Here is a 20,552-nt window from a genome sequence, read left to right as displayed (position 1 = left end):
TTCATATAATAGTATTCACATCTGGACTATAGCCTGGAAGGCAAAGGAAAGAATAGCCATGAAGATGCCAGAGTAACTTCAATGAAATCAAACCCCCACCCAGATTCATAATAAAAGCTAGCCTTTGCTTGACCTAAAGGGAAACAAGTCTCCCCTTTTCCTTTTCCCACATATGAATAGTGGTGTAACAATTTGGGGAGAGGAGGAATACAGAAAAGGCAAATTTCAGGAGAGTTGTAATTTATGAAAACAAGCTACGGTTACTATTGTTCTTATTTTCATTAAAATCGCTTTGAAAGCAGTAAGATGGTGAGAGAATACTGTGGAAGTCAGTGTAGTCTTCAGTGCAGATGGTGTAAACCTCTGTGTCCCCAATTTTATAATTTTGGAGCCTTTCTTAAATAGAACAGATAAGCTAGATCAGTATCTGCTTGTGTTTGATGGAGTGCGAAAGACAGAAAAAGGAAATTCATTATGCCTACAACAAAAGGGCTGGAACAGCTCCATGAACTTAAAAATAGTAAGGAGCCTTCAAAGGTTTGCCTGCTTTGACTGTGCCATAGGAACAATGCATGCAAGGTCTGTGTTTTCTTCAGGCGACTTTAAATTCTATAAGTTGGCAGTTACAGAGTGACCAACAGGGTAAAATGAAGAAAAAGAAAACTTGGCATGAAAACGTTACAGACAATACATTTAATGTTCTATAAGAACAATTGTCATTTGTTGTCAAAAATCTTGTTATATCCAATTATTTCTGGAAGGCTAATTGGCATTTTGTTGCCTAGTATGGAATACTAGGAATCTCCCACTTATTCCTGATATGCCAATTACTTTCTCTATAAGAAAGCATTCTTTAAAGACTTTACTTACTTTTTAAAATTCCCCTTGTATTATGTTAACATACAAATATATTTCAGATATATGTGTTTGAATTTTTTAATATTTATTTTATTTTTTGGATGGCAAAAAATGAAAGGAAGACTGATTTAAATGTTCATAATGCCACCATGAATAGGGGTGTAAAGTTGAGTACCCTAAGAGCACCCAGTGGGTCAGAGTATTAGCAGCAGAATCTGACTTTGTCCCTCTGCCTCCAGAGTCCATGTCAGACGCACAGACAAGGTGGGAACAGAAGCTGCCTTCCATCCCATTGAGGAGTACATGGTGCACGTTGAAGAACATTTTCAGCTTCTCGCTCGCAGGATGCAAGTGGATAAAAAAAGAGTGTATTTGGCCACAGATGACCCTTCTTTATTAAAGGAGGCAAAAACAAAGTAAGTTAGATGAAGTAGTGATTCTAGAGTGGGGCTCTTTTCAGTTGAAAGGAATCCTTAATTCCCATGACTTGTGATTCTTGTGATACTATTACTGACTATTGGGGTTTTTAAATTCAACACTGCACCTGTGTAACTTGTTAATATCATCAAAACAATTGTGAGGTGCCAGCAAAGTTACATTTCATTCTGAAGCCTCTTTTCTTAGCTTGTAGGCAGCGTCATCTCTCTGTGAACTCACATGACTTCTTTGTGTGCTTAGAAGAAGCATCAAACTTCCTGGTGTCTCTTCTTATAAAGGCACTAATTCCATTATGAGGATTCCACCCTAATGCCCTTATTTAACCCTAATTACCTCTCAAAGACCCTACCTCCAGATGTCGTCACACTGGAGGGTTATGGCTTAAACACGAATTCTGGTGGGAACACAAATATTCAGCCCATCACACTAACCACCCTTTACCAATAAAACACACAGGTACTTGCCTTTTTGCTCTCATATTTTCACTAACAATTACAGGCTACTGAAAACATAAGTAAGATATAAGTTTTCATCTTATAAAAATGTCTGGAATTTAGAAATTATATTAAAGAAACAAAGAATCAAAAGGTAAGTTTTGTAAGTTCAGGAGAAAGACTACTAATATGTTTTGAAGAGTAACCATCATTTATTGAACTTGTCTATATTTTAGGCACTGTGCTAGGTGCTGGGCATCCATGATAAGCAAGGCACTCTCAAGGAATTTCCAGTCTAGGTGGGGAACAGACAATTGCTCTACAGAATGAGTAGTGCTATTACAGAATTAACATTGGGTGTTATGAAAACACATAAAGCACTGATCCTAATTTGGAATTTATTGTAGGATCTGGATGAACCTAGAGTTGGCCTTTATTTACTACCAATAAATATGGGATGCATTAAATATATGTGAAAGTAGGGAATGGGGAGAAGAAAACTGTAGTCTTAGCTCTGCTCAGATACCAAACATTCTGGGATGATTCTGAATTATGTTTACTTCAGTTCCATCAGTCTGAAAGCATTTTATTAATTATTGAAGTTATTTGACTAATTAATTTATTTCTCAGTCCCTTTTTTATGTCACAAATTGGGGTTGGGAAGAAAAACAAATTTAAAATGAGGACTATAATGCAGGTGTTTCTCCAAATCATTAGATAATAATTTAAATCTTATTTCTACCTCCTAAGAATTCAGATTAACCTGATGTAAATTGCTTTTTTTTCTTAAGTCTCTATTGACTACACACACACACACACACACACACACACACACACACTTATAAACAAGAATCAAGAAATTCACCAGCCAAGTATAAGCTAAGCCAAGTTATATAATTATAATTCTTACATAAGAATTAGAGATTAAATGAATGTTTGGGCACAAAACACAATAGAAAGTTTTCACAAGTACTTTTCCAATTTTATATCTAAACCTGTTAGAGAGAAGTAGAAATTGTTCACCATGCTCCTTCATTTTAAAATACCACACTGAATTTATAGCTTAGTTGAAAAAATATTAAAATATTAATTTTATCTACTCTTTTATTTGTTCTCAAATACATTAAAAGCTTTTTTTCTTTTTTCCTTGATTAACAAAATAATTCATGCTCATTAGAAAATATGGAAGTTGGTAATTATACAAGCAAGGAAAAAATAATGCCCACAATTCCATTACTCAGTGGTAGTAACTGCTTCAATTTTGACATATTCCCTTCAGTCATGTTCATAGTTACACTATTTAGTTTATCACATTCTATATAATTTGAAATCTTTTTTGATTAATACAGCAATAGATGAACTATCTCAGGTCACTAAAAACATCATTATAAATATCTTTTTTAATAACTACATAGCGACTCTATGGATAGTCCATTGCTTACTTGACCATTCCCCTAATATTGGATAATTAGGTTATCCACATTTTTTTAATCTTATAAATAATGTTAGGAAATGTGCCTAAAATTATCCCCATTATTTCCTTAAGCTATATTTCTGGACTCAGAAGTATTTAGATAAAAGTATCTTCCAATCTTACAGCTTTGATCCATAGCACCACATTATATTTTTACACCAAACAATGCTTGTACTGTATTACAGTTGGCAGTACTTAGATTATGGCAGTAGTAAAACTTGAATTTACTTTTTTTGGTCAGCAGCTAGTAACTCCTTTTCCCTTTACAGTCCAGGCAGCGATTCCTTCATATTCTATTACTAGAAGCCCAGTGCACGGAAATTCGTGCACTTGGGGGATCCCTCAGCCCAGCCTGCATCCTCACGCCGTCCAGGACCCCTTGAGGGATGTCCATCTGCCGGCTTAGGCCTGCTCTCGGGAGATCGGGCCTAAGCTGGCAGTCAGACATCCCTCTGGCAACCCAGAAGCCCTTGGGGGATGTCTAACTAACTGCTTAGGCCCGCTCCCATGAGGAGTGGGCCTAAGCAGTTAGTTGGACATCCTTAGCACTGCCACAAAGGCCGGAGAGGCTCCTGCCACTGCTGCTGTGCTGGCCAGCCATGAGCCGGCTTCTGGCTGAGTGGCGCTCCCCCTGTGGAAACACACTGACCACCAAGGGACAGCTCCTGCGTTGAGCGTCTGCCCCCTGGTGGTCAGTGCACATCATAGCGACTGGTCGTTCCTGGTCATTCTACCTTTAGGATCAATTTGCATATTACCCTTTTATTATATAGGATAGGATAAACGTAGTAGCCTTTTATGCATATTTTTCTCTCCAAAAATCGTTTCATTTTCTGAGTCATGAAGAAGAGTATCTCCTTCTGTCTGGAGAAAGAGTTCAGAAAAGAAAATTTGATGTTAGTTAGCCCTTTGTTGGTGATGTAAAAATAAATTTTTATGAGATAGAAGAAGAAAAAAATATTTTTCCTTGGCAACCTCTGCAACTTCACAATGGAAGAATTGCTCTGCTGATATGCTTGTGAACAAGAGACAAAAAAGAAACATGTTTGTACAGAAAGTTCCATGCTCATTCATTATTGGAGATGCAAACTCTCCCTCCCATTTTTTGCTGTGTTTCTTTGTTTTGTTTTGTTTTTTCCACTCTCAGTATCCTTCATCAAGTGGATTACATATAGAGATAAAGCCTGAGGAACTTAGGCACCCTTTTGGTTTGGTTCCAGGTAGGGACCTTTAAGTTAAGAAGGGCATTAATGTTAGTGTCCCTTCTCAGTGAAAGGATCACTCTTTTGTTTCACTGAGCACCCAAACCATGCTGACAAAATCGGTCTTTATTCAAGGATAAAACCTTGCTGATGTACTTTAGCAATTCATCCTCTCCTCCACCCTTCAGCCTTTTTATGTTTATTTATCACTGTTTCTGCCCCATGCTGGGGTATGCAGCTTTGCAGGAATAACATTAAAAGTTTTTTTGGTTGTGTTCTTTTTAGAATAAATGTGACAGTTCCTTCATCTCCCTGATTTGGAACTGAGGAGAGCAAAATGTCAAAAATAATGAGGCCAAATGTATCCAAACACTGAACACCAGTCTGAAACAGTGTTCAGAGACTTTACCTTTACAGTCGTTGTTAGAGGCAATGAGAGAAAGCTCCGTGGTGGCTGTGACATCCAAAGCAGCTGTTAGGGGATTAGGAAAAAGTCCCAGGCATAGATAGCGCTCCCTTGTTCGTGTATTTATTCACAGTGTTGTGTGGAATGCTACGTGCTGTGATGCAAAGAAAAATTAGGTTAGTCCCAATTGGGGGAAATACTGTGTGGAGACAGACAATAAAGTGACTCATAATGTTTCAGGATTTATAAATAAGAATTATTATTTTTCAACAAATAGTGATCCTCTGTTATATCCCAGATTGTCTTATAGGTGCTGAGAATAATAGAGTGAATGAAATATATGAAATGCCTCTGTTCAGTTAGGGATGATGGAGGTGGGGAATGAATGGATGCAGGCAGTAAATAAACAGTAAATATATGTTATATGCAATGATAATAAGAGCCATGGAGAAAAATTAAGTAGGTAAAAGGGATACTGATTGCCAAAGTTCATACTAATAAGGCTATATTTGAGCAGAGATCTAAAGGAAGTAAGGAATAAAACCAGATGGATGTCTGGGGAAAATGTTTAATAGTCACAAGCAATATGTATTGAGCATTCGCTACATGTCAGATACTCTTCTAAATAGTTTATATTGCTTAGTGTATTTACTCAATGCTTATAAAATATATGAAGTAGGTATAATTATTATATCCTTTTCATGTAACTTCCCAAAGTTTACATTTTAACTCTGAAGATCTACTTCAGGCACTGAGAAAATGTATTCACTCTATATTAGAGTATAATTACACCTCTACTTCAGAATAGAATCATTTGAACGTGTGGTAGACTTTTTAAAGACATCCTATTTTAATAGTTTTAAATATCCTATCTCAAGACTACTAAAATATTATTTGGGTGGACATCTACAAGAAATTTGCCTTCATAAATGTATTAGAATGGTTTACATTACTGTTATTGGTTAAGATGGTTCTTCAAGGATGGTGGTTAGAGGATAAGTCTGAATTATCCCAAATTCTGAATTAAAATTTTTAATGAAATTTAATCATGATATTTGTATTCTAAAGGAAAAGTTCAGTGACCAAATATGAAAGCAGCTTGCAAAACTTCTTAGAGCTCACTCATTACAAAGAAAATAGGAGTCTTCTGTTTTCAACTCTTTCACGAATTGAGAAGAGACATTTTGATACATCAGTGTGTATTTTATATGGATGCCAATGACATTTAACATGCAGGGTACTCCAGAGTGGTTTCTGTCCCACTAGTGGATTCAAAGAAACTTCATTGGCTATTCTTTTGAATGTTATCATTTTAAAGCTCTCTTTACTGTTAGAGAGGAACTCTTGGTCAAAGGAGCAGGTCTGCCTCCTGCTGATAGGATACTACCTCCTAATAGAATATTGTGATTTCAGTGACTATGTATCAACTTATTTCTTTTTCAGGTACCCCAGTTATGAATTTATTAGTGATAACTCTATCTCTTGGTCAGCTGGACTACACAATCGATACACGGAAAATTCACTTAGGGGTGTGATTCTGGATATACACTTTCTCTCCCAGGCAGACTTCCTAGTATGTACTTTTTCATCCCAGGTAAGTGATAGTAGAGTATTTTTAAGAGGCCAGTACTTTTTGGTCATATTAGGGTTAGGAACTTCTTGTTTTCTTGTTTGTTTATTAATCCTCAACCGAGGACATTTTTCCATTGATTTTTAGAGAGAGTGGGAGGGAGGGGAGAGAAAGAGAGAGAAACATGGATGTGAGGGAGACATATCGATTGGTTGCCTTCCACACATGCTCCAACCAGGGCCAGGGATCGAGCCTGCAACTGCGGTACGTGCCCTTGACCGGAATCAAACCTGGGACCCTTCAGTCCGCAGGCTGATACTCTATCCATTGAATGAAACTGGCTAGAGCTTTTTTAAATGTTAGTTATCATGATTCTGGTGAAATTTTCCTAATATTTGCGATTACCATTTTTGTGAAAGCATGAGAAGATTCCCCCAAAACATAGCTATTTAGGTGCACTGAATATTTAGTTGTTTGCAAGCAATGGTTGAATACATCTCTACTGAAGCCAGCTACTAGAGTTGTTTAAAGTGCTCGGCTTGTTCACAGCATTAAACAGAAATAGCAGGTAATTAAGCTTGCTTAATACTTTCTGATTTTGCACACAGTCAGTATTTAACCAGAACCCATCCATTTCTACTATCGATACACTGATACTAAGAGGCTTAAATGCCCAGCATTTTGTCTCAATTGCTTTATAGAACATAAGAAAGAGTAAATGTAATTCCTCTTCAAATCTTACTACATTTCTACCGAGCAAGAGACTGTACATTAAATTTAAGCAATACCATATTACAATCATGTTTTGAGAGTAATTGTTGTAGATAATTATGTGTTATGGGTTAGGTGTATCTGTTTTTATGAGTGGTACAAGCAGCCTCATATTTCCCAGTGGAATATCACCATAGCAATATTTATTGTGGATTTTATTCTGCTCTTTCATTTATGTGCATATTACTGGGTAGTTTATTCAAAATCTGCTAAACAACCATTTGTGCTCAGATTTATACTAGGCGTAGAGGGGATTCCAGAGGAAATGAAGATAAAATACTCACATGAAATAACTACCAAGAAATGTAAATTATGTAAGAATAATATATGCCTAAAGCTTAGATGAAGTTGAGAAGAGAAAATGTGAAGAGGAAATCCACATCATTTTCATGTGAATATAAATAAATGGGAAGTTTTCTAATGTGTGACAATGCACATTGTCACAGTGGGATGGTGATATGATTGTTGGAAAGATACCTACCACGGCCAAGGCTATATGAGCTTCTTCAATATGGAATAGGAATACAACTTACTACCCAAAAAGACAGCTACACAGTACAGGAGTCACACAGGCAGCAATCCTAGTCAGGAGGAAAACTTCCTTGGCCTTCAGGTTCCCATGAAGCATCCACTGCTAATGTTTCTCCCTAATTAGGGTCACGATCCTGACTTTGATAAGCTCCCTTTTCTATTTTTAGTCTCTCTCAACTGTTTTTGACAGTCTGACTCTGTGTCTGCCTGGTCAACAGGTGCAAATAACTAGTAACAACCTCCACACATTTTTGAATGGGTCGTCTTAGAATGTGTCAATCATTCTATGTACCACCTCCTCTGTGGGCCTAGACTGTGAGCTTACCTAAGGTTTGTTCCTCTAGTCAAGGGTTTCTCCACCAGGGCACCCCTGGCATTTGGGGCCAGAAAAGTTGTCGTGAGGCACTGTCCTGTGCATTTTAGGATACTTTACAGCATCCCTGGCCAGTAGCACCTCCACCTCAATTGTGACAATCAAAAGTGTCTGCAGACATTACCCAATGTCCTGTGGGGGCAAAATCACCCTTGTTGAGAACCACCGCTCTAGTCATAAAGCTCTAAAACCCAATGAATATAGCCCAGCCCAGCCTGTGTGGTTCAGTGGTTGAGTGTCGACCTATGAACCAGGAGGTCACTGTTTAATTCCTAGTCAGGGCATATGCCGGGTTGCGGGCTCAATACCCAGTAGGGGGCATGCAGGAGGCAGCCAATCAGTGATTCGCATCATTGATGCTTCTATCTCTCCCTTCCTCTCTGAAATCAACAGAATTATATTTTAAAAATAAATAAAAATAAAATGCAATAAATATATACATGTTTGAATATTACCAAATTTACGTGTCGGTAGGCCCTGAGATTCAAGGGAGGTGCTTGATGCTTTGCTTTCCTTCTTCCAGCATTGAAATCACCATGGGACAAAATTACTTTCCCCCTTTGACACTCCCCTTTGTGACTCTTAAAAGCATTCTTGTGACACTCTTCATTGTCTAATTCCAAGTCCACACGTAGCATAACTGGCCTCACTACACTCTGAGTCCGATTTTGGAAAGTGCAGTGGGAAAAAACAGATATTACTTTGCACACTAGAGATCCTCTTGGCCTTGTCTATTTTGACAAAAAAAAAAAAAAAAGGATATCTCAGCTGCTGTGAGAAAGCTTTGGAGACTCATGCAAACTCAGCTAGTTGTTCCTCAGGGATAAAATTCAGACTAATGGACCTTTCTTTCCTTTTTAATTGTTGTTTTTAATACAGTCATATCTGTGTTTTATTCTTTATCAGGATTTTTGTTCTTACCCATTACCTTGTGCTTATTGGTGTTCTAAAAATGATATAGTGCCATGTCAAAACAGAATGAAATAAAAGATACAAAATGTGGCCAGCCACTGCTTTGCAAACCAAAGGGTTTGCCTCATTAATCATGTTACCTGTCAGGTATCAAACCTGAGTACTGATCAGATGAAAGCCTTCATTTACCTGCCACATGATTTGGACTTGTAAAACCCAGAGAGGAAGCCTAGGGTGATTAAATGCAAACATCAACATTATAGTAATCCTTCTAGCTTTTGCAGTAAATTGCCCCACTGTTAATATAGAGAAAAAATTTTAATTACTCAGAATGTTATATATGAAGCTTAAGGATTAAATTACCCCTTGTGGACTTGCATCTCCACTGCTGGCTGGTATTATGCACAGAGCAGTATTCATTCAACAGATAGTTATTGAGTGCCTATGTGGCAGGCACTGCTCTAGGACTTATCCTAAGGCAGTTTAGTGTGTGGTTGAGAGCCAGAGAGAGTGCTAATTGTGGCTCTGCCAATTACTAGCTCCTTTTTTCTTTGCTTTGCCTTTTTTTTTAAACTTTTTGGAAATTTACTTAATCTTTCTGTGGCTTAGTTTCTTCATCTAAAAAATGAGAATAATAGCCACCTTATATGGTTCTTGTGAGTTTTTGAGTTGAAAAAGATGCAAGCAAGCACACTATTAAAACAGTACCCGGACCATTATCAGTGCTCATTAACCTCAACTGCTATGATTATCACCAATATGAGAAGGATAAAGGGTCTTGTATTGCTCCATCTCAATGTCTGAAATTTCTACCGTTCATTATTACTTTGGCTTAAGGAAATACATGTCATCCAGCAGACTAACATGTCAACAATTATTGATATAGAACATAAACTGATCATTAGGATTATTTCCTCAAAAGAAGGCTTCTAGGGTATGGGACTGAGGGTAATGTTTTTATGAGTGAGATATTTAATAGTGGAGAGAAGGAAGTACATTAGAGTTCATTGCCACAGTGGGCCTTATGGTCATCCTAAGGTCAAGCAATATGAGTCATGCATTTCTGGCTAAAGATGATTGAAGAGTACCTGGACATGCCCTGAAAAGAAGACTCTCAGGTTTGCCCAAGGCCAGCCTGGCCTTATGTTTTATCTCTCTGGTGTTACAGTCCAAACATGGAGAACAGTGTCTATAAGAGAAAATATGCTTAGCAGTTAACTAGCATACACAGACAGCCTGTGTTCAAAACCTGAATCTACCACTTAATAATAGTGTAACCTTGGGCCTATTTCTTAATTGACCTTTGACATCTGTAAAATAAACATGATAGAATTGTATAGGGCTATTGAGGGGATTAAATTAGATAATACCTAAAAACACTATCTGACAGCAAAAACTCAGTAAATATTAGCCTCTATTATTATTATTGTACTTTGCTATTATTAGAGCTGCTTTGTTTTAATTTTTTAGTTTCTTCCTTTCCAGAGTCTTCACTTGATTTTGCTTGTCCTCTGTGGGCCTTTGGCTGAATTTAAAGTTCAAGTTCTAAATCTTTCTAGCCTTATTTGTTATAGTCTCAGTATTCTACCAGTGTTTTCACTTGTACCATGACATTCCCAATATAAAATTAGTGTGTTGATGAAGTAGCAGGTTCGAATGGAAAGTCATTGTCTTGATTCTGTGTCTAGTTCTATGTCTATTGGTACGGGGGCAATAAAACTTCATTAACTGAGATAACTACAACTGGAGATTTAAGAAAATTTTACGTGAGTTGAGTTCTTTGTTCACAATGTATATTGGAAGAATTTTCTAAGCAAAATGATAGCATTCTCTCTTATTTCTTCACTATTCTTAGAAGAGTTTCTGCAACCTATTTATGCTATAATAAATGTATTTATTAATTGCTTAAAATGTTATACTTCCATGAAGATAGTTATAGTTTAACTTAATCACCAAGCATTAAGCTCAAGGAATGATGCTCAGGTTGTGGAATTTCAGCTGACATCCATCCAGTGGGCATAATAGGTATTCTTTGGACAGGAATCTTTTAAGTAGCCTTAAATGCATCAGGTAGATGCTTCTTCCCCAAAGACAAGTCCATCTTATTTCAGTCCTAGAATGCTACTATCTACACAGCACACTTAAAACTATTTAGAATCGAAATGGTAGATACGTTTCTCTCACTTGCCAGTGCTAATTGATTGTCAGTAATTACATGAATTTCTATTGAAAAGAGTCCAGAGGCCAAGTTCAAATTAGCAGAAAAGAGTATGTGATTGATTAACACTGAATGAAGGAAAGGGAGCAGCAGCATTTTTGTAAAGTATTTATAACCCTAATCCTAACCTTAAAGTCTTCAAGGGCACAAACTATGTCTTCCTCATTTTATACCACCAGTGCCCAAGTACTATGTGGTTCTTAATGAATGTTTATTAAAATTAACTGATTCATATGCTTAAAGTACTTTGCATTATATATTTTTTTCTCCCAGAGACCTTAATTGTAATCTTTTATGTTAAAAAACACAGATGCAAGCACAGAATGAAGAATGACTTATGCTATATGCTATATCATCACTTGAGAGCAAATGGACTGAAAACTTGTGACTAGAATCCACTAGTTCTCATTCTCTCAGTTCTAGTCCTAGTCTAGTTCTGATCTCTTTGGCTAAGGGCTTTTAGATTGTTCTGATGGGGATCTTACATATACTAACTATTTTTTAAAAATTATTTCCCAAGGTCTGTCGAGTCGCTTATGAAATCATGCAAACACTGCATCCTGATGCCTCTGCAAACTTCCATTCTTTGGATGACATCTACTATTTTGGGGGCCAAAATGCCCACAACCAGATTGCCATTTATCCTCACCAGCCTCGAACTGCAGATGAAATTCCCATGGAACCTGGAGATATCATTGGTGTGGCTGGAAATCATTGGGATGGCTATTCTAAAGGTGTCAACAGGAAACTGGGAAGGACTGGCTTGTATCCCTCCTACAAAGTCCGAGAGAAGATAGAGACAGTCAAGTACCCCACATATCCTGAAGCCGAGAAATAAAGCTTAAGATGGAGGAGAAGGACAACTAAACTCAGTTCAAACTATTTGAGCCAAACAGTAGATGAAGAAAGCCCTGTCCTAACAACACATGGTTGAATGAGTAGACACCTTCAGCATCAGGAGTAGCTGAGAACTGACAGATGTTTTGTTGGTGAAATTTCTCTTTAACAAGGGCTACAATGCCCAAAACCCCTGCACAGTCGAATAATGTACTCACATATAACATGCAAGCAGGTGGTTTTCGACTTTGCCTCTTCTTTCAAGATTATGTCTCCATGAGAAAAACACTGCCATATTGTAATTTAAGTGACACAGACATTTGTGTGAGACTTCAAACATGGTGCCTATCTCTGAGAGACCTGATGAGAAGACTTGAAAAGCTCCCCGCTGTGGGGAGGTGGATTCTTAGCCAGTGGTGGTAATACAACCACTGAATTCACTCCAGTCAGCAGATTCAGAATGAGAATGGATGTTCTTGTCTGGAATTTTTTTTAAGTAATTATATCAGTTCATCCACCTCATCTTTAATAAGTGAAGGAGATACATTGAAATAAAATATTCTCATTCCATTAGGAACTTTTGTAAAATGATGCCATGAACAGATTCTTTAGTATTCAATGTTTCTGGCCATTCTCTTTGATAACAAAAAATAAATTTTAAAAAGAAATTTTGTGAAGTTTCTAGAATTTTACATCATTGGATGATGTGGTGGTCAGCTTTATAGTGGAAAATCTATGATAAAAGAGGAGTTTTATAGTTCTGCTGGGCTTTTTTTTGTTTGTTTTTTTGGGGGTCTTTTGTTTTCTGTTGTTGATTGCGTGACTAATCTGGTCTTAGTTCAAAGAGTCATCGAGCCATTTTCACACTGAAAACAGTGTAATTGGTGCACATTACAAGGCTGCTAAGAACACTCCTTGGAGGCTTCCATTCTTTTAGTTTGGGCATTGTTTTTATTTAATTCAGTGGTTCTCAACCTTCTGGCCCTTTAAATACAGTTCCTCATGTTGTGACCCAACCATAAAATTATTTTCATTGCTACTTCATAACTGTAATGTTGCTACTGTTATGAATCGTAATGTAAATATCTGATATGCAGGATGGTCTTAGGCAACCCCTGTGAAAGGGTCGTTCGACTGCCAAAGGGGTTGAGACCCACAGGTTGAGAACTGCTGGTTTAATTAATAATCATACTGCTTGCCCTTAGAGGAACTGTCACCTCCATTTCCAAAACTAATAACTTCAGGTTTGTTGGTAATCTTTCTTACTGTAGCTCTTGTCACTTTTGTGTGTTGTGTCCTTTCTCTCCCCCCACCACACCCAAAAACCAATTTGTGCCCTTTTCTATCATATCCTGCTTTTGAGAGTACCAGGAATCTTTGGGGTTGCAAGCTGGCTCTGTTTCTGAAATCTAGTCTCACAAGATGTAGAATTCAGTTAACAAAGGAGAGAAGAACCAGTGTGAAACCCAAAATGGATTTAGGATTATCTCTTCCAAATACTTCTGTTTAGTAATTCCATTTTAGAATCACTTCAGAAGACAGGGCTCTGATGCTCTCTAAGTATTCTGTATGAACATCACTTTTCTCCTTATAAAAACACTTTCTATGTTCTATAGGTTGCCTCCTTTACATGTCTGGCAGAGTATTTCATAGCATGTGCTCTACCTTCTGGGAAAGAAAAGAAAATAAAAGATCCCTATAAGAACTAGTAGCAGGCCTGGTGTTGAATATTAGGGATCCCAGACTGAAAAGCTCTGTCCTTCACATCCTCACCAAGTGAAAATACCTCTACACAAAATCTATCCGCCCGACTTCCCTAAATTCTCTCTCCGGTCAAGTCTCCCAACGAGCAACACTACCTATCGTGTCAGTAAGCAGTTTGCGATTTAGTTTTGGCACAAATAAAAGTCATTTGAAACAAACATCTCCAACTAAGAAGTACTTTTGAATATGAGTTATTTTCTAATTAGCATCTTACTTGTCATCTGAACATCAGTACAGTGGGTTACTGATAATAACTGCGTCATATTTCTCTGTATTATGATTATGTTGTGCGTTCTGTTGTATTTCTCTGAAGAGTACTGATGTTTGTTAGCAGGCATTTAATTTCATTGGACTCAAACTGTAAACTGTCTTGGGCAGCAGCTCAAATCTTAATTCAGTTTTTTTATCTTTAAGCTGGAGTCTTTCCCACACACGTATGGTTCAGGGGTCAGCCAGAGATGTGGGCAGAGTTTATGCACAGAATTTGGGGTTCTCTTTCTTTGGCTCTCTTTCTTCTGAGGGTTCTCCCCTCACTTTCAGGAGCTGTGGTTGCTCTGATTCTTCAAACAGCCTATTAGCCTAAAAGCCAGAAAAATGGGAACTCATCTTGTGCCATTTCCTTCTTCAAAGTTTTAACCTCTCCAGAGTTCACCTGCTTTTTTGTTTAGTCACCAATGCCTTCAGGCAGTTTTTTTATTATTATTTTGTCAAGAGTCTATAGTTGTTATCATTGGGAGATCTGTTCACTTCCTGTGAGACACTTAAACTCTACCGTACAGGAAAGTGAAACTCTGAGGCAGAGACTTAAAATGAAGAAGCGTAGTGGGGGCAGAGGAGCTTAGTCCTATGACAGCCTTCGTTTAGACTCCGGCCTTAATAGCTAAGGAGCCAGTAGCTTCAAGCAGGAAGGAAAAGGAAGAAACGACTAAATTGTTAAATTTGCAGGTGTGGACAGGATAATGAGTACTACTGACCACATCATACTGACAAGCTCTTCTGAGTCACTTTTTTGCAAATCATCATGTACGTGATGATGATTCCTCCTTTACTTACTGCCATGTTGGAAGGGCTGACAGTTCCTCATCACCCTTGTACTTTCCTCATGAAAACCTGGTATTTAAAGACTGCATGGTTTTGAATTGAGTGACCAGTGCTGCATTAGGAAGGTTTGGATCTTTTCCTGGTTACAACAGCCTTACATTAAACCAAATTATTAGCCTGGACTCATTGAATGGAGGTACCAGAATTCTGTGTATTAATGACAAAGCCATTACAAGAGTGTCTTCCCAAAGGTTTCCTGGTCTTACCACTCAAGTCTGGTTTAGTACTGAGCTGGAAAGTTCATGCCTGTTGTGAAAGGGCTCTTAGCCCTAGTTCTACATTCATGTCCCCAAATGTGAGAGACTGGTTGCTTCCCTCTCTGAGCTTTAGTTTTTTTCTATTATATAGAGCCTAGCCTGTTTCCTGAGTTCCTGCTTAGTATCATTGAGGACACCAACAGACTCAGCTTCTGAGGGGGTTGGGGGTTAAAAGAGAAAAAGCACCTGTAAAAATCTTTATTAAAGAGTATTGTCATCATTTAGTTCTGAGAATATAATCACTTTATATTCAATAGGCAGGAAAAGTATTGGATCTAAATGGTGCATCTAAAAGAATTTCCTTGGCCTCAATGAGAATAAATTTCCTTTATTCAAGGGGTAAGAGACAAGTCCTCTTTGACCATAGCCAGCAGCCTGATACTTCATTTGTGCTCCCGGGAGGCCACACAATAGCCAGGATCGATAAACCCAAACAGAATAGATGTTTAGCGTGGGTTTTGATGAATCTTGGAACTTGCTGTAACACCTTAATTTATGCTGGAATACAGGCTCAGGGGGATTTTTTAAATGCATTGCCCAGAGGGAAGTACAAAGGAGAATTTGGCTCCATACTTACTGGTTCCTGGCAGCATCCGTCCTCAGGAGAACATGGAGGGGTTGCTCCAGGATCCGTGGCAGGGCAAAGGCAGACCTGGACAGGTTCTTTGGCTTCAGCTGTCATTGACATTGTGCATGTGTGAGCACTTGCCCTTTGACAGTGTATTTATTTTAGATTCTTTATACAAGACAGAATCTCTGACTCAGTACCTGTTCAACTATTCAGCCTTGCTCTCTCCAGTTCAGTTGCTACTTGCTTTCTGCTGTCATCCTTAAATAAGACAATCTTGATTTTGTATCCCCACTACCTTTATAGAGTATGATCTCATGTGAATGGTTCCCTGTGACTATTCCATTCCTCATGCAGCTGCCAATCCTAGGTACTTGCACAGACTATAGTTTGGCTATTAGCATCTCCTAGATATAAAAGAAACCAACTATCTCCTTGGACAGTTTTAGGTAAGATATTCCTGGAAGCTATGATAGTGAAGCTATGATACTGTGTGTTCTTGGCTGTTTAAACTGAAGATTTCAAAGATTTTTACAAATCAATGTCACTACACTCAAGGGGAGCATAGCTAGGGCATCCTTTGTGTGAAACTATGTCAATCTGAACAGAGTCCGCACTTTTTAAAAGCAATGTATTGAAGGCTATGGCCACAGCCATTTGACATTTGGGAAGAAAGCCAGGAAGAGAGTTCACTCCTACTGACCTCCTGTCATCTGTAACTGTTTTCTCTAACCTCTCCCCCGAGTCAATGTCCCATGGAGTCTATTGTTCCCTAACTGCCTGTGTGGGTAGGGAAAAGGCCATTAACAAAGGAGAAAGCCTCATGTTTGCTCATAACCCAGCTGGGTCTGAGGGCATCTGTGGAGGCTGGGAATGTGCAGTGCTTTGTAGGGAGAGCACAGATAGTTTAGACTGTGGGTGTGCTCAGCAGCCTGAGGAATGCTGGGATTTTGAGTTTCTGGCTATTTTTACCTTCCCTAGTGGATTGCAGCCCCTTGGGATTTCTGGCCCAGCAAAGGGAATGCAGGGGAGTCAGTACAAAAGCAGAAGACCTAGTTCTCAGTTTTGTGTCTCCTTGTCATAGTGCCTATAGGCAGGTAATGTCCCTGTGTCTCAAATTCTCAAGGGAAAGATCAGCAGTACTCACTGAAGATCACTGAAGTCAGATTGAGAACACATGGCCTGATTTTGACTGCTATTCAATGTAGACAGGTCAAATAGTGTTTCAGAGCTCTAATTTCTTCATCCGTGGAATGAAATGGTTGGATGTAATCAGGATTTGTAAATAATGTCTGGTTGGGTTTCACATATCTAAATAGGGTAGCTACTAGGCCTTGGCTGATTTTTATTCTAAAGACATAATATGGTCAGATCTTTGTTTTTTAAGGTGAGCAAAATCTATTTTTATGCCATATCTTCAGATTTTTAAATATTAGTTAATTCAAAAAGGTAACAAGGGGAGGCAAATAAGACACATGTGGCTACTTTTGGTCTGTGGTCTATTAGTTTACAACCCCTGGACTAGATCTAGAAGGTTCTTTTCTAACCTCAAGATTCTGACTCTGAAAAGGATTGGTGGGGTGGGTAACCCTTGTCCCCTGTACAGTGCTTTCGAATTCAGTTGCTGCATGTGTCCCAATTCTTTGGAAATGTTTGCTTAGCTGGCTCTCATCCTTGGGCTCAGAAGTAACTTATATGCTGAAGGACAGCAGAGCTGTGATTGTTCATACCCTGGCCCCTCTCAGACTTAGCCTTGAGGATCCAAAGTGGCTCTTGTTTCAACTGGCCTAACCATCGATCTTGATTTCCTACACTCAGATTCACAATCTGGTGATGACTCAACAGGCCACAAATTGAGGTGCCCCCCTTAGGGAGTTTACTGCTGTTTTTCTCCATTGCACCCAAATATTAAGACATCAAGTATGCTCAAGTCTCTGGCTCTCAGTGAGAGAGTGATATCAGGACGCTTGGTGGTCTGTAAGAAAGCATGGTGAACTACGAAGTGCTGAATTATTGAAGATGAACAGACACTGACTTTTTTAAAAACGAGAAGATAGATTGCAAACATATAGATTGATAAATTTGACAAGTCATGAATAAAGTTTTAGACTGGATTGTTTAAAAAGTGATAACTATGTAAGAACCAGACATACCAGACAATTGTTTTTATATGAGAATTGTAATAATAACTAACATTTATTGAGCACTTTCTGTGTACCTGGGGTTTTCCTAAGCACTTTACCCGGTTACTTGATAGTTACCATAAGGTAGGTACCATTATTACCTACTGAAGCACAAAAGTCTTAAATTATGGAGTGGTACAGCCAGGATGCCGATTGCTTTGCATTTAACCATTTCAAGGAACACCATATGTATGCATCCTGCCTCTAGGATTTCAGGGTGGCATTAAGTATGTTATTGTGGACAAGATGGTAGACTTGGTCGAGAAGTTACAATAGAGAACAGTTAGAGATGACAAGAGGTCAGTAGGAGTGCTGAACTCTCTTCCTGGCTTTCTTCCCAAACATCAAATAGCTGTTAACTCTATTCTGACTTGCTCTTGTAGTTTATTAATACTTTGAAAAAGGACATTGATGGAACAATGTGATGTAGTTAAAAGTATAAATCCACCAATCTGCTTGGGTTCAAATCCTGTGGCCTTGAGCAAGTAACCTTTCTCTACCTTTTTACCCATTAATTTTAGTAACTATTTCATAAGGCTTTTGTGAGGGTTAAATAACCTATGAAAATCTCTTAGCCCAGTGCCTGGCACAAAACTCAACTAATGTGAGCCATTACCACTATTCTTACTGCATCATTATCATTTTTTTTTTAGTGACTAAAAGCTGAGATAATAGCAAATTATATTGTTTGAGAGAATCCGGATCCCTAAAAGTATTTTTAAAAGTTGAAATGAAAGGGTGAATCTAGCATAAATTCAGGGCAAGAATCACTGCATAGATAATGAGTGCTGGAGCTCTTAACATACTTCCCAGCTACAAATGTAGTTTGTTCTTAGATCCAGAAGGTCAGGTGTGCCCCAGTTCAGCCGTGGGGGATGGAGCTAAAGACTTAGAGAAGTTATTTGTCCATAAACGTAGTATTGCCAGTAGTGTGCTGTGACTTCCCCGACACCTCACAACCAGCAGTCTCCAGACGGGGAAGGTATTGGACTATTAAATCTCACCTTGAATCCTGTACTTGGTATTCCATGGTAGCATTTTCAGATATTGGTGAGGCTGTTATGTGAAAAAGCAAGTAGGGTTGCTTGTGATTACAGAAGTGTGCAGAAGCAGCAACAGTGAGAGTAAGTTTAACTCAACATATGAAAGAACTTCCTAATAAATTGTGTTGTTGATAATAACACAGGCTAATATGGGGGACAGCTTCCTATCCTTGCAAGGTTGTCCAAGCAGAATTGGATGCCAAAGGGAAGGAACCTTAAGCATGTAACAGGTTAGATAACCTCCAACTTCTTTTCCAGCCCTAATCTCCAAAAAGGTCATAGATTTATGGTCACGTTGTAGAGACTGAGATTCCAACAAGGTCCTAAGAGGTGCCAAGCTGAAGCTATGTGGGTCAGCAGCCGAGTAGCAAGAGGAACAAGGGCCTCTCTGTGTGCTACACCAGACCCGTGACCGGGTCTCTCTGTAGATCTCCATTTCAATCAAGTAACTCAATTTCGTACCTAATGAAACAGGCTTTGTAAACCTACCTGTTTAAATGTGGAAACTTCTCTTTTGTTTGCTTTCTTTCCCACCTTTGTTTCCCGGCTTCTTTCATAGAACCACAGCTCTCTTTTCATCTAAACTAAGGGAAGAGGAGTTTGTGGAGACAAAGGCCAAGAGAACTGAGGAGTCAGTTTCCTTGGAGGCCAAGAGTGGGGGTGACATCCCTTCTGGACTAGATCTGACTTTTCCTTCCCGTTCAAGAAATCAAGACAAGTGTGAGTCCCTTCTGAGCTACTTAATTTTTTAAAGTAATATCCATAAACACTGGAGATTGCAAACACCTCACAATTGATCACTACATACTGCTGGTCACCAACTTGCCAAGAATGAGAATACCTCATGTGTATTAAGATTAAAGAACAAGGGGTTTGAAATCAGGTCTAGTTTCAAGTTTTGGCTTCTCACCTTTAACAGGTTCGATCTAAATGAGGTCATTGCTCTTTCAAGAAATTCTTATTAATAATTCAAATAACCATATTTCTATAAGTCAGTAATTGGCAAGCATTTACCCACTGTCTTTTTTTCTAAGTAGAGTTTTATTGGAACACAACCACACCCGTTCATTTAAATATTGTCTGGCAGTTTTCAGGATATAAAGCAAAGCTGAGTACTTGTGACAAAGACTTACTGTGTGGCCCACAAGGCCTCAAATATTTACCATCTCTCCTTTTACAGAAAAAGTTTGCTGACCACTAGTACTATAAGTATTCCTAACTGTTAAATTCAAATTGATAATCGAAATGGGCTCAACTTCCCAAAATATTGTTTAAATCATCAGAGAAAAATTGGGTTGTGATAGGGCCTCTATATGGTGCCTTTGTGCAAATAAGATAAAGGTGCTCCTTTAAATAATTATTGTAATACTAGAGGCCCGGTGCATGAAATTTGTGCAAGGGGCTTGGACCTTGCAGCTGCAGCGGCTTGCCTCTGCTTTGTTCAGAAGGTTGTCTGGAAGAACATACAGAAGGACGTCTGGTCTAATTAGCATTTTATGCTTTTATTATTATAGATACTTATATTGAGTATCTATAACAAAACTCTTACTGCCATCTGCCATAGAAGTACTTCATAAAAATAGACAAATTTATAACATCTGTAATATGAATT

At 38.4% G+C, this 20,552-nt stretch overlaps 1 protein-coding gene across 7 annotated transcripts in view; it reads left to right on the top strand.

Moving 5' to 3' along the window:
- FUT8 (fucosyltransferase 8) overlaps positions 1-12,699 on the top strand; it is a 226,598-nt gene extending 213,899 nt beyond the window's left edge. For 6 of the 7 annotated variants that reach the window (XM_070418213.1, XM_070418263.1, XM_070418232.1 and 3 more), the window contains 3 exons: positions 1,098-1,274; positions 6,256-6,406; positions 11,708-12,698. In XM_070418213.1, coding sequence (XP_070274314.1) covers positions 1,098-1,274; positions 6,256-6,406; positions 11,708-12,025 — 646 coding nt within the window. In that variant the 3' untranslated portion in view covers positions 12,026-12,698. Of the gene's footprint in view, positions 1-1,097; positions 1,275-6,255; positions 6,407-11,707 lie in introns of all 7 variants that reach the window. The other variant, XM_070418252.1, reaches the window with a different exon arrangement.
- Positions 12,700-20,552: the final 7,853 nt, after the last annotated feature.

The sequence above is a fragment of the Myotis yumanensis genome, unplaced genomic scaffold, assembly GCF_028538775.1.
Source record: "Myotis yumanensis isolate MYYU_CA2020_CCGP unplaced genomic scaffold, mMyoYum1.0.hap1 SCAF_1, whole genome shotgun sequence".
Classification (NCBI taxonomy): Eukaryota; Metazoa; Chordata; class Mammalia; order Chiroptera; family Vespertilionidae; genus Myotis; species Myotis yumanensis.
Note: the sequence above shows the minus strand (reverse complement) of the source record. Positions and strands in the feature narration are given on the sequence as shown.